Below are 14,021 nucleotides of genomic sequence, written 5' to 3'. Positions count from 1 at the left end.
GTGATTAGAACGCATGTTTAAAATACCTTCCTTCTGAGCCGTGTGTTCCAGCCGTTTGCGGCCGTAGTGGCTGTTACGCATGATGGGCTGAGATATTATGGTAAAATGAACTCTCCACTCCCTGTCCTTTTGTTGTAGAAGAGGGTGTGGACAGATCAATATTGACTGTACAATTTACAGTTTACAATACATCTGTGCAGTCTTATCTACTCTGAGTCCACGTGTGCATCCAGTATAACCAAGGAGGCTGAAATATTGCACAGATGTCATCTTTCTCATCAAAGTTGTCTGGAAATTGTGCAGCTGAGGGATTCCTTTAAAAGGGACAATGAGCCAGTACCTTGTATTTATTCATGGCATTATCTTGTATTCAGCCATAAGGCCCTAATTTATTGAAGTAGACATGACATGTAATTTAATTTGTCAGTTAATCAGGAGGCAGCCCAGATACCCCAATTTACCACGCGTTTGACTGACGTGCTGGAAAAGCTGTACTAAACCCCATATATATATATAAATGACTTTATTCTTCACCATTGAAGGTTATTTTGGAATTCGCTCAGGGGATTTTGTTTTTAAATTCTCCTAATTGTTTTCTGACTGTTGTCAGTTTAAAGAATGGTAAAAGGTTTAAAAAAATCATACTTTGAAATGCAGCCATGACGTGTGAATAAATGTGTTGTTTTATTGACTTTAATATTTTCCGATTTCAGTCACGTTTAGTGTAAAGATTCATCTTCTGTCTGAGTTTCTTCAGCCCTTCCAAACCACCAGAGGGCCCCTTTGCACAACAGAAAAGCTGCACAGCATGAAGTGTAAATGCATGAAGGTATTCTTGCAGGGCAACTATGTTCATTCTTCTAACAGTGTACATGCATTAACAAATGTGATCTTGATATGTTGAGGGGTTTTTTAAATAAAAGTTTTATGTCCTTAAAATAATGTGGAATATTACAGCTTCCATGTTGATGGAGTATAAATCAAGGTGTGAAGTTTGGTTTTGCTTAGCAGTGAGCTGCTGGCAGAGGTAAAAAAAAAAAAAAAAAAAAAAATACGTTTCATCAATTTCTCCAAACCATGAAGATCATTCTTAGCACGTCAACACTTTGTGCCGAGATTCTCTCACATCTCCACAAGGAGATGCTCAAGTGCCTTGAGCTGTGATTCGGCGCTATATCAATAAAATAGAATTGATAATGTTTATTGTATTATATATAACTAATAACTGTCAGTGTTTCAAAATGCGTATGTGTATTTGGTTTTGAGATTATTTTCTGATAATTAAAGACTTCATCAATGAATCATTTTGTTAAAGAAAGCAGAGAATAGTATCTTATGATATATTTATCTTTAAAGTGTTGATTGCAGCCTTACAGCAAACAAATGAACTCAATATAAAAGAAAACTAAGGCCACGATCCTCAATATAACTGGAGAAGTTCCACCATGTTTCATGAAATTATAGGTCTTGTAGTTTTTGCATGATCTATTTAAAAGACACACAAACTTAAATACTGAAAACATACCAGAATATAAATCTATTTTTTGACACACAGTCCCAGTACAACACAGGACCTGTCATAGTGTACTTCTGCTGTGACTAATTTAACAGACTTAAATATTATGAAGTAATGGGTCACCTAAGTGATCAGTGGATCAGTGGAAGTGGATGGAAATCCCTCTTCTCTAATATCCTCTATATTAACACCCCAGTAATGAAACTGTTTTTGAGCCATAGAAAGTGACGTAGCGCTGCAAGTCAGTTTTTGGTGTCTGGAAGAGGCCTGAGCAAGGTTGCAAAGTGAAAAAGCATTCCTCTTTCGCTGCATCATTACTGACCTCTGGCACGCCATTGCTTTTCTCCAGCCACATGAGCTCAGCCACAGCTTGCCTGTATTTGAAATCTTCTGACTTCTCACGCTGGAAATTTGTTCTGGAAAACCTGTGTTTGTAGCAGCAGAGTTAATCTGACTAACAGATCGCCCCTTACTTCTCTAATGATGCTTATTGGACAGACTTAGTCATTCAGAGCGCTGTGATCATAATTGGCAAGTTAACCAGACCTGGACTAAGAATGGTCCCAGAAAACAACAACAGCAACAGAAATTAATTTTAAAAATGAGGGAAGTTCTCCACAGAAAAAAGTTTGCGTTCTAGAACAAGGCTTAATCCACATCTGTATCAGTTTCTTCCTCTTCTGATGCTTTTAATTGAGCAGATTCATGGATGGCACAAAACTAACTACTCAGGTACATCTTCATCAGCAGCACTGTTGTAATCAAAAGTCTCCAATATCAGACAAAATGCTGTTGAGAGCTAATGCTGTAAGCACACTTCTGTATCATTGTGTCTGTTTTTTTCAGCAGCATAACAGCGCCCCGGTGTGGTCAATGTGACAATTACAACTTTGCCCTTTCGAATTTTCATTGCACAACACAAAAACATTAATTAATTAACCAGATACATGCTTTGGATCACTAGAGATCCTGCATATAACAACATTAAAAAAAAAAATCACCTGCAATCATAACTAATCTATTGTGTAATGAGCTAATTGCTTATTCCTTAATGAAACAATAACTAATCAATGTAAATTTGAGGAAAAAATAGATAACTAGTCAAAGGTGGTAATAAAATGTTATTTCCATGTAAACAGTAACTTCTGCCAAAGCAGAATTTCTGAAAACTGAAGTCCAAGTTTAGCCAATTTCATGTCTGCACTCGTAGCGTCATGGCAAATTCTAATGAGTTTAAAAAACATCCTGACAGCGGAAAAATAATTGTGCAGACTTTGTGTTAGACTTAAAAAACATGGAGAATAAAAATGAAAAAGATGCAACTGTGAAAGCGTGAATGATGGATAGTGGAAGTCCTACCTCAGGAGATTTAGATCATCAGGGGCTTCATTTCCTACATTGTGAATTTTTGTGCAGCAGTTTGAACCTTTTGTATATCTGTTTATGCCAAATGCCTCGGGCCCTCAGACCCTCTGTGGGGATTTTAAGTTCTTATTCTTTCGCATTTAAGATGATAACTTGCTGAGCCAACGGACACACATAGGCATGATTTACTCTTCTGTCCTCTTTTGGATGAGACAGTGTGACAGTTCTGCCTGATTTCAGGTAAATTTGGAGCTAATGACCTGCTCGAATGTGCACATATGTCACACATATCCTGTCATTACATCCATGATGAATTCGTGTACTTTAACTCATAAACACCTGGACTCCTAGAGCTCAGATGTGAACGCATCACACATGTCTGTGAGTTTCAGAAACCATGCCGACTATGTTATTCAGGTTCGAAATCAGCAGGACAGGCAACATTTCCATCAAACTAGTAACAACCCTTCTAAACCTAAAAAATTGTGTTTAATTTTTAATATTGAAAAATTAAAAAGAAACTTCTAATATCGGGCTCTTTCTTCCTTTTGCTCTGGACCAATGGTGTGTGGAGGGGATAGTCAAGTTTACCTAAAAAGATTCATAGGTGGAGTAAATCACGATCACGTGATTCAGAGCACTGTTGCCTCACAACTGGAGGATTTGAATCTTCTGGTAGGCTGGAGCCTCTGAGTGTTGAGTCTGCAGGTTCTTCTGGTTCCTGCACAGGTTTCATCCAACTGTCCACATGCATGTCTGTTCCATCCATCTGTCCATGTTATGGGTGGATGTTGTGCTATTTGATATAAACAGATATTGTGCTCTGTGTGCCTCCCTACACCTAAAACTACACCTAGAAGTGAAAAAACGTTCTGCTTAACTCTAAAATGTGAAGAAAAGTCGGATTTCTCTGCGTGAACGCTTCACGGAAATCAGACAACTGGGTAGCGGTGCTTCCACGGCAGCTTTATCTCTAGCAGTAACTGCAGGTTGCTCTGACGGCGCAGGTCAATCTTGGGGGTGACGGATACACCGACAAGACGGTGTTTCCGTCACCCCCACTTCCACCTCCTTCCCCGCACATCTGCTGGCCACGGTGCATCCTGTTAAAACAGCACAGCTTCCCCTCTAACAACACATGGTAGTCAGAATTTATTGAGCGGCAGCCAATCAGCGCGTTCCTTTTGGGCGAGCCTCCGCGGCGCTGGTCCAATCACAGGCGCGGAAAGGGACCCGTGCCTCCGAGTTGTGCAGCGATGCCGTCACGTGACGCTGGGAAAAGAAATGCCAACATGGACCCGTGGCAAAGACGGGATGCGAGTGCGCGACGACAATAACACGACGGAGACGAGAAATAAAGGCGAAACACGGAGAGCCGTGGACTGCGCCTCCTCCGCGAACACTCTCCCCTCTCCGAAGCACGGTAGGTCGAAGCAGCCGCCGGGATCGCGCCGCTCGACTCCTCCGGAAAGACCGAGGAGTATAAATAGAGCAGTTTTTATGACCCAGGCGAACTTGAGGCTCGTGGATGTCTGAGTGGGCACAGTTGGACTGCCATGCTGTCGGAGGAGCGCTCGCTCGTTTCTCAGACAGTCGGGCCGTGGGGTTTTCCGTCTTTTCTCTCTCGGTGATCGGACGCTCGCGCTCTCTCGCGTGTTTGTGGGTGCGTCTGTGCGGCCCGTGTTTACCCTGCGCGAGCGGCCGTGCTCTGCGCGAGCAGTGAGGCCCTGCTGCCACATGTGCCCTCTGACAGCACCCACAAACAGCCTTTACATAAGCACATGGGGTTATTGTGCTACTGTTTGATCAGGAAGCTGGCTTTAAACATAGGGGCTGCGGACATGTGAGGGGACGTAAACGCACTCCCGGGGGCCCTCCGTCGGATTAAATCTGCGTCCTGACGCGTTTTGGGGTCCCAGCACTTGTTGCATAACTCTAGAAAGGGTTGCTATTTCTTACACTGTTTAGTGTTCACATCAGGCTTTTTCTGTGTTTCAGCACCAACACTGCGATGGACGTGAGAGGTCAAATGTACTGCAGCTTAGGAAATGACTTTAAAAAATAAAAGCCAGCCTGTGGTTACAGCGCACCTGTGGTATAGCATTAAAGCAGAGTCCTGAGTACATGTGAATCCTGGTTCGACAGCAGAGGCGCCGCCAGAATTTTTCATAGGGGTGGCCATATGGGGGCCACTAAAAATATTGGGGTGGCACACCAAAAACATAATTTCCAATTTTATTATGCTGTTGTCAAATATAGGTTACTAAATATGGGGAAAAAGGGAAGAATTCTATGCCTAGTTAATTTCCTGCTATTAAAGTCGATATCACTGAAAATAGGTACATCTGAAAATCAAATGAGAAGGTGTGCTCACCTCTCTCTTGTGGTCACGTTTATTAGAATTACCAACATAGGACAGTCTTGTAATGGGAGGCCACTGGGGAGACCAGCAAACTTTGCGGGGGTGGCCAGTGCCCCCCCAGGACCCCCATTGGTGGCACCCCTAGAAGCCGGCCCTTTTGCTTCCAGCTGTTGGATCTCCATACGATCTATATGTGCATCTCCAAGGCGACAGAGTGGAGCCACAGGTTTATTGTGATTTATTATTGGCATGCTTGTAAATAAAAAAATATAGCTAAAATGCAACATGTAGCCTTAGATGGATTATTCTAAGCAGTATAAACAGACATGTTTGTTAGTCACTAAAATAACTGGGCAGGAAATAGCCCGGTGACAATAAAAATGTTTTAGTTGTGTCATAAGCTGCTGTGGTTAGATGAGTTATCCTCACACAGGAACAGGATTTCCAGTGTGTGGAATTCATTGAATAAATAAAACACTTTTATGAGCAATCAACTGTCTGAAAATTTGGTATTGATACTTAGTAATACTGTAAATGTACAGCAGCACCTCTATTTAAAGGGCCGTTTCAACCCAAATGACTAACAATCCCCCTCTCCTCTGCTGGGGTCCCCACATTCTCACATACCGTAGTTGAAAGGTGGTAACCTTGCTGAAGTACAATGACAGTCAGATGTTATGCCCTGATGCTGTAGCAGTGTGCTGCACAAAGGCCCTGTGTCAGAGTCCACGTTTAGTACCTGACTTGTTTAACATTATATTAGTGCTCCCGAGTATTTATTTATCAAAGTGAGGACCAGAGACTTACACTAACTGGGAGTAGACTCTGCATTGCACCGCAAAGGAATTCTCACACTCCTGCTCGTACATTCTTACTTTTCTCTTCACAGAAGCAGGAAATAAACTGCCCAGAAAGTATGCATGTACCAGCGGGAGAGCACCGAATCATGTTTAACCTCGTTTGCGTGCAGCAGTAAATCATTCAGCTCATCCCCAGGACATTTTTGAAAAAGTATAAAGTCATAAAATATCACCACAGAAATTTTTCAAGCCTCTTATATGTCTAAAAACTGCTAATAAGATAGATCGGTAAACTGTAACAGTGTATTGGCTCAGTGGGGTGGGGGGGTGGGGCTTAGACCCAGCTGTCCGCCAGGCTCCTAATATGCTGCTATGCATGAAGAGTTTCACAACAGTGTGACTGAGAGGATGCCGTGCACTCATCTGCCAAAATTTGTTATATGTATGGGTATCCAGTATTAAAAGAGAAATTTTAAATGATGCCATTACCCCAACTACCCTGCATATGATTTTCTAAATTATGATCGATATTGGACCACCTGGTACGTTTATACAGATATGTGTGTGATCTGGTTGACTGATATATGAGTCTATGTCTAATTCAGTGCATCATTAGAGTATTTGCTCATTTCTTTTTCTGTGATCCAGTATTAGTTTTAACCGTCTGACATAATCAGAGTTTAGAATAGAACTTTAACTTGAATATTAAGGAGAAAAATGTTTTTTGTTGCCAAATGCATCAACTATATTTATTTTAAAGTCAATAATCGAGTCATTGAGGTCCTCGGGCCCTCCTGACGTTTTACTTTCTGTTGGGTAATAAAATCTGGTCTCACTGCTGCCTTTGCAGGTCTTTGTGTCTCCTCTTCTGGATCGAGTTTCCTCTACATCCCTTCTGCAGTGTTCAATGGTGTCTCTCAGCAGCAGAATGCTGAGTTTGGAGAATGACCTGTTCAGGGACAGCAGCAGCCTCTTCTCCCTTGACCTCGGGGACGGAGACCGCAGCCAGGGGGGCAGTTCGGCCTCCTGCAACAGTCCAGAAGCCAGGGAAGTGGAGGTTCTGCACAGCTCCAGCCCAGGAGAGGATGAGGAAGATGAAGAAGAGGAGGAGGATGAAGATGGAGAAAAGCATCTCCATATTTTCTTGGGAGAACTGGGAGAAGGGGAAGCTGCCAGTCAGGAGCCTAAGTTGCCTGAATTCTCGTTCCACCCCTGTTCCCCTTTCTCCCCAACCTTGGAGGACATCGAAGAGTTTTTGAGGGAAAAGATGGAAATAGTCAAAGACGGGATGGTTGCTCCAAAGGAGGAGGCCTCCCCTCAACCATGCAGCTCCGCTGACCCTCCACCTGACTCCGCTCCCCCGGTTGCTTCCTCAGAGACTATCAATGATCCAAAGACTGATGCCTCCCAATGCACGTCTAGCTCAGATGCCACTCAAGGCGGGAGAAATAGCCCCATTCCAGCTGACCCTTCTTGTGCCCAAGTTAACCCCTCACCACCCACCTTGTCCCCACCGGTGCTCCTGGGTGCTCCTTTGGTGCTCCAACTCCAGCCTCTTCCGTTGGCCCAGGCCCAGAATCCAGCAGGCTCTCCTCCGGGGGCCCAAAGTGGGATTTTGCTCACCCATGTGGTCATGGGGCTTCAAGGTGCTACAGGACAAAATGTAACCCTGCTGGCTCCCCAGGTGCCCTCCACGCACACCACTCTGTTATCACTAAACAGTGGTGATAACAAGTCAACTGACCAGAAGTATGTAAAGATCGCCCCTCTGCCAATCACTATGAGGACTCTGGAAATCACAGGCTTGACTGGGGTCGGGGGCCATGGAGGTGGTGTGCTAAAAGCAATGGCTCCTCGAATGACGAGGGTGCCACCTACTGAAAGGGTCCACAAGTGCTCCCACCCAGGCTGTGGGAAGATGTACACCAAAAGCAGCCACCTGAAAGCTCACTTCCGCCGTCACACAGGAGAGAAACCCTACACGTGTAGCTGGCCCGAGTGTGGATGGAGGTACGGAACATGATGGAGGCTGTAGCAGGTTTAACAGTTAAGATGAGGTTTTAGGGGTTTTTCCCCATGATTGATTGTTGGCACTGATTAAGCAGATGGCTTGATCCAGCAAGACTAGTTAGAGCAACAGACCCTGCACAAACACGCCACAGTACGTTTATTATAATATGAGGAAATGGACGAAGAATAAACAATTTCAGCTGCTCCTTTATTCACAGGGGTTTGTTATGCATCCACAGAATACTTTCATAGCAACAAAGAATTTCAGTTTCCATCTCGGTTATGCTTTACATGTTTACACAAGCATCTTCCTGGTTAACAACCCATTAAGCTTTGTGTCCAGAAGTGCTTTTTGTCTAGTTTTTTTTCCTTTGGCTCCGAAGGTTTGATGGTAATCAGCAGTCAATTGTCAAAGCTATTTTTGTCAATTGACAAAATTTTGCACATAAGTTATATGAATACCTTCATGTAAAAACAGTTTATGTAAAAGACGTGTGAAGCTTCCAGTTCTGGGAAGTGAAGCCAGTATTGAGGTGGCTAAAACCTGCTTTCCTTCTAACAGTCAGTAGGGGGCAGCACCTCTGGCTGCAAAAAGAAGTCCGATTATATCGAAGCCTACAGCAAATTGACACTTGATCTGTGGCCTTGGTAAACGTTTAGCTCATGAGTTTATGAGATTCAAGTATTCTTCAAAAAGACATGATGTTAGATTATTTATTTTTATTACATTCATCATTAGTGTCTTGATGAAGAAATCTAAAAGGCTAGCAAAGACCTGCGTGTAGTTTAGTAAAAATATAACAAATTTATTATGAACAAAAAAACTATTTGAAATTAGGAATACATCAAAATAATATGAATAACATAAATAATCAAATAGATATTGAGGATTTAATACCCAGCAGGTTGCTTCAGAAAGTGTCTCATGATATGATTATGCTCACCCAGCTTTCGTGATCTTATCTTCATGTTGATGTCGCCTGCTCTGCTGCACTTTTAAGCATATTTACACTGGCTTATTTTGTCGAAGATAAAAACCGTTAAACACGTAGCGTAACGAACGTAGAACATCCACAAAATAGATGAACGTGCCACATGCGCATGAAACATCAACAAGCATGCGCACGGTGAACGCAGTTGTAAGGTCACCATTCGGCGTTCAGTTAACTGTAAGATAGGGAACATACATACATTATTATGATATTGTGTGTTTTAGGGCGGGGCAAAAGTGGTTTAAAAGTACCTGTGAGGTGAGCTGAGATGTGATGATGATCACCAATGAGACTGGGATGGTAGTTATTAAACATAAAACGTTGGTCTCCCCGGATGGTCTCACTGATATGAAGAGAGATGGGTGTTTGAGCCTCTGCTACAGTGTCCGCACAAGGCTTTCCTCAGCTGCTGAGGTGGTGCCTTAAATGATTGATGAGGTAAACAATCAGATTTTTCCAGGGCTGTTAACGCAATGGAGTGCTTCATATTAATAAAGAATCATTTGTAACTGAGCGTGCTGAAACTGTTTCATATGATCATTTTCTCATTTTCATCTGCTAAACATTGATTTCAGCCTCTCAGTCTCCTGTTACCCATTGCCAGCTTACGTTTGTGTCATTAAAGACTTTTAATGCCTTTTAGTTTTGAGGATTGATGTCAGGGACTTCCAAAGGGACTGAGACTTGTTTTAACTCCTTATCTAAGTTCCCACTGCGGTTTGAAGCTCTGTGAAGATAATAGTCACTTCAGAAAGTTAGCTGTTCTACTCTCTCTGTTACAGGGCTAAATGACAGACTGTGAGGAATTACAAGATAAATCCTTCTCTTTATGCCAGAGTTCCCACTTTTACTCTGTAAATGGTAAACATGACCTGCAGGTTTTTAAAAAAAAAAAAAAAAAAAACAACTTACAAAAGCACAAAAACATTTGGCCAATCAGCACGCTCGGCCCCAGAAGTTCCTGAACCTTTACTGTACCTCCCACACAGGAGATCTGCTGGGAGAAGTTCTACAAATATCTCATCTTTAACTGCAAAACATGAGAATGGATTTGATTCATATAATAAATCCAATATTAATTTGTGTAATCTTATCCATCATTGGGGGGAAGGGATTTGGTATGTCCCGATTAATGGATATGTTAGCTGGTGTGCATGTCTTTAAACCTCCTTCAAGCTGTGAATAACATCACCCCTCTGCTTTTGTGTCTCCAGGTTCTCCCGCTCTGACGAACTGTCTCGTCACCGCCGCTCTCACTCGGGCGTCAAGCCTTACGAGTGCTCACTGTGTGAGAAGAAGTTTGCCCGCAGCGACCACCTCTCCAAACACACTAAGGTCCACCGCAGCTCCAGGCCCAGCAGGATTATCAGAGCCACCGTGTGATACCCTGAGCTGACCTGACCCCTGCCCAGCATCCACCCACCCACACCTGCCTTGCCCGCCTTGCCCAGTTTCGACTTGGGCAGCACGGTGAGGGTCCGGGCCTCCTCAGGATTTTTGGTGCTTTACGAGCTGGACTTTCAGAAGAATCTCGGGAGTTGGCTGCCGTTTCACTTCAAAGTTTCTGTCCCGTCTCTTCCTCCCCTCCGTTTTACTTTCAGTGCTCCTTGTGAGCTGCTCATATTGTACCGAGCTAGCAGCCACCTCAGGAAAAAGTCAGCTCAAAGTGGATTTCCTGGCCTTTGCACACGCAGAATGCAGAGCAGCAGACATTCTTATAAGGGCCCCTCTTGTAACCACTGCGTGCCCCACTGCTCCAGTTACCAAGCTGCCAGGTGCTGTGGGAAGTAGAGTGCTAACCAGTAATGGGAGCATCTGTAATTATAGAATCTTTTTTTCTACTTTTGCAATCAATTTGCTTCCTCAAAGGTAAACTTCAGGGTTCAAATGGTTCAGATGAAGCTTCCGTTGTTGCACTTATGTGTTCTAATCGTTAACGTGACACGCGCGAGAGAGTTCGGAAACCCACTACCGATTTCTGAATTCTTCTGAAAGTACTTTCAAAGTGATGCCGAGGCTCCTCACGGCAGAGATAGTTCAGTCGTATTGAACTGGTGGTGTCCCTGATAATTTGGCCAAGTTGAGCAAAACTCACTGTTTTCTGGACCACACCCCTGGCCTTGATTGCATTCATCCAGTCGTGATCCAAAATGCTTTGGACCTGTATGCCTTTTCTCAGTCCCAGTATGTCCTAATCTCTTTATCGATGCCTTTGTCCATCTCACAAAACCTCTGTTGAGCCTGCTGTTATCATATGACTGCTCTTATTTAACTGTGACTCTGAACACAGGGTTGCCAAACCAGAAATCCCTGTTCTGGCCCTCTGTGGGAGGATGAAAACGACACCTTCGTTTATACGGTTTATAAGCTCTTTGTTCTCTGGAAATCATTGTGCAGCCCATTGATGTGGCTTAAAAAACATACACGCACACACACACAAAGTAGTTATGGGCCTATAAGGTGCAACAGTGATGTGAAACTTTGCTCTTTTTTTAATTTACAGTAGCACTTACTGTAAACGTTTATTTTTTTTGTTATAGCAGCAAGAAAAGCTAATAGTATGAATAGCTGGAAAGGCAGCTAACATCTATCCAATCATTTGTATTAGCATATTCAATATAATGTGTACTGAATATTAAGGACACACATGTACAGCTTGTAGCCTTTATATAGATGTTTGTTTGTTTTGAAATCCGAGGATTTTCAATCAGCGCATTAAGCTATTCAGTGGTGTTCCTGGAGAGGTTTTCAGTCTGTTGTGTGAGTTTGATTGTAGCGCGATCAGTCTGTGGAATGTCGGACTGATTATACTCTGGGATTTGGAGTCCCGCTCTACCCGTTCACATAAACCATTAAAGCTGAGTCTGCTGGTCTCAAGTGCACTTGTGCTAGTGAAAAGTGAGAAACAGTCAGAAAACACTCCTGCTCTTATGGCAGTTCCATAAAATGCACTGGAACAGCAAAATGCAAAAAAAAATAGTGAAGCAATTTTTGTAAGGAAGGTTCAACTGCCCGTGGCGGTTGGTATTACAGTGTGTTATTTGATCTCAACATTGTGGTGCTTGTTAACCTACCGGTGCTTCACAAAATAGGCTGTAATTACAAGCGTAACGCCTCACATAGCTGGATTATCTCTGTTGAACAGGCACTTACTACTACAAACTGCAGGCTACCGGCAGTCTTAACCTTAGCTCGAGCAACACTGGTGCTTATGGATAAGCGCAAAAATAGAGCACTTATGCGCGTAGCAGCGCACAGACATTTACACAGCAATCGTTCTTATATCTGTGATTCTTAGCATTCTGGATACCCTAGGTTTCATTCTTTCCAAGCAGCCATGCTCTGTAGCGTAGAAACAGACGGGCAGACGTGTTTATCTGTCTGAACCAGTGCTGTCTTTGTGTCTGAGCCTCCCCAGGCTGCTTCTACTGACCTACATCCAGACCTGTATTCCCTAATCATCATCATCCAATTCTCTCTTTCTGTGTGATGCCTGAGCACAGGCGATATTTTCTTTTTGTTTTGTTTTTGTTTGTTTGGTTTTTTTGAATACCAGATATGCTATTTTCCTATTTGCAGAAATAAAATTTAAAAAAAAAGAAAAACACTAATCCTTTTGCTATGTTGTTATTCCAGTAACGCTTGTTAGGCAGACATAGATCAGCATTTGCTACGAGGTTTACAGTGACAATGTACCAGCATGTGAGAAAATAACAAGTATAGAAATGGTGTGAAAGTATTTTTATTCACACTCAGCCTTTTTTTAACAAGCTTATAGTGTGAAATATCTGTGTACAGATGGAAACCAGAAATCTTGAGTACTGTTCTTAGTGATAGTTTCGAATCCACTGTGGGAAACAAAGGTTTCTTAAAAAAAGCTAAGGGGCTATTTGGAGCTGTCTTTTAGCTTGTTGGGGTTTTTGTTTTGGGTCCTAGCTTTCATGAATAGTCTGATATATCTATGTACTGGCGCTAAGTGAGACTTTTTATGTTCTTGTTGAAGACAAAAAATAACTAAATAGGAAACAAGTTTGACTTTATTTTACCCTTTGGCCAGAATCACATGTCAAAATGAATGGTAATTTCACTTTGTGTCCGGTGTCCATGCGAAAATAAATAATTTTTGCTAAAATTTGATCTGTACTGTACATAATATTAAACATGGCAATGTCCTCATATTTTTTTGAATTAGTCCAAGGTTCTGTCTGCAGTCTACAAAAATACACAATGCTCCTGCTTTAGGACACCACACTGTCGTACATCAGCTCGTAAGCTAGTGTAAACTAAAGCTAACCTCAAAATTATGGCTTCACCTTAAAACAAGTATCAAGTTGTAGAGTACTGTGCAAAAGTCTCAAGGCTCTTTATATTTTGCTAAGAGGATGGCTAACATGTGTAGCAATTTATTGAAATTTGTAAATATACAGGGGAAAAAACTGTTTGCACAGTTCTGATGAGCTTGAAAGTCAGTGTTTGTTTTGACCACCTTTATTTTCAACACAGCTTGAACTCTTGTGCGGCTTTCTTCTAAGTTGAGTAGTGGTCAGGAATATTTCTCCAGGCGTCTTGAAGGACATTCAAAGCTCTTCGTTTGCTGCCTTTTATTCTGTTCTCTGTCAGGATGATCCCACACTGCTTCAGTAATGTTGATGTCTGGACACTGGGGAGGCCAATCCACGACTGATTGGGTTTTTTTTGTTTGGGGTGTTTTAAAATCCAGTTAATCTTTTACTGCAGTGGCAGTGTGTTTGGAATCATTGCCATGCTCAGTCCACGTCCAATCAGATGCTTTCCAGATGGTCTTGCATGGTGGATGAAAATTTGATTGCACTTTTTTGTGTTCGTGAGTCAGTCAGTGTTGAGAACAATGACAATAATTTGAACCAAAAATGTCTCATTTAGATTCATCACTCCATAAGACCAGTTGCTGTTGAACTTTTAGTCCAGTTCCTGTGAAGTTTCTCATACCTCAGCCT

The 14,021-nt window shown here is 42.5% G+C and overlaps 1 protein-coding gene across 1 annotated transcript; it reads left to right on the top strand.

The window, feature by feature from the left end:
• Positions 1-4,107: 4,107 nt before the first annotated feature.
• Positions 4,108-13,021, top strand: si:ch211-117k10.3 (Krueppel-like factor 15). Its single transcript, XM_013272131.3, has 3 exons — positions 4,108-4,304; positions 6,894-8,053; positions 10,260-13,021. The coding sequence occupies exons 2-3, from the start codon at positions 6,951-6,953 to the stop codon at positions 10,426-10,428; spliced, it is 1,272 nt and encodes a 423-aa protein (XP_013127585.2). The 5' UTR covers positions 4,108-4,304; positions 6,894-6,950; the 3' UTR covers positions 10,429-13,021.
• Positions 13,022-14,021: the final 1,000 nt, after the last annotated feature.

This window comes from Oreochromis niloticus, linkage group LG5 (genome assembly GCF_001858045.2).
Source record: "Oreochromis niloticus isolate F11D_XX linkage group LG5, O_niloticus_UMD_NMBU, whole genome shotgun sequence".
Lineage (NCBI taxonomy): Eukaryota > Metazoa > Chordata > Actinopteri > Cichliformes > Cichlidae > Oreochromis > Oreochromis niloticus.
Note: the sequence above shows the minus strand (reverse complement) of the source record. Positions and strands in the feature narration are given on the sequence as shown.

Coding starts and splice junctions, on each gene's coding strand:
- si:ch211-117k10.3 (XM_013272131.3), top strand. CDS start 6,951: ATGGTGTCTCTCAGCAGCAGAATGCTGAGTTTGGAGAATGACCTGTTC. Junction 8,054..10,259: donor TGGCCCGAGTGTGGATGGAG/GTACGGAACATG, acceptor TTGTGTCTCCAG/GTTCTCCCGCTCTGACGAAC.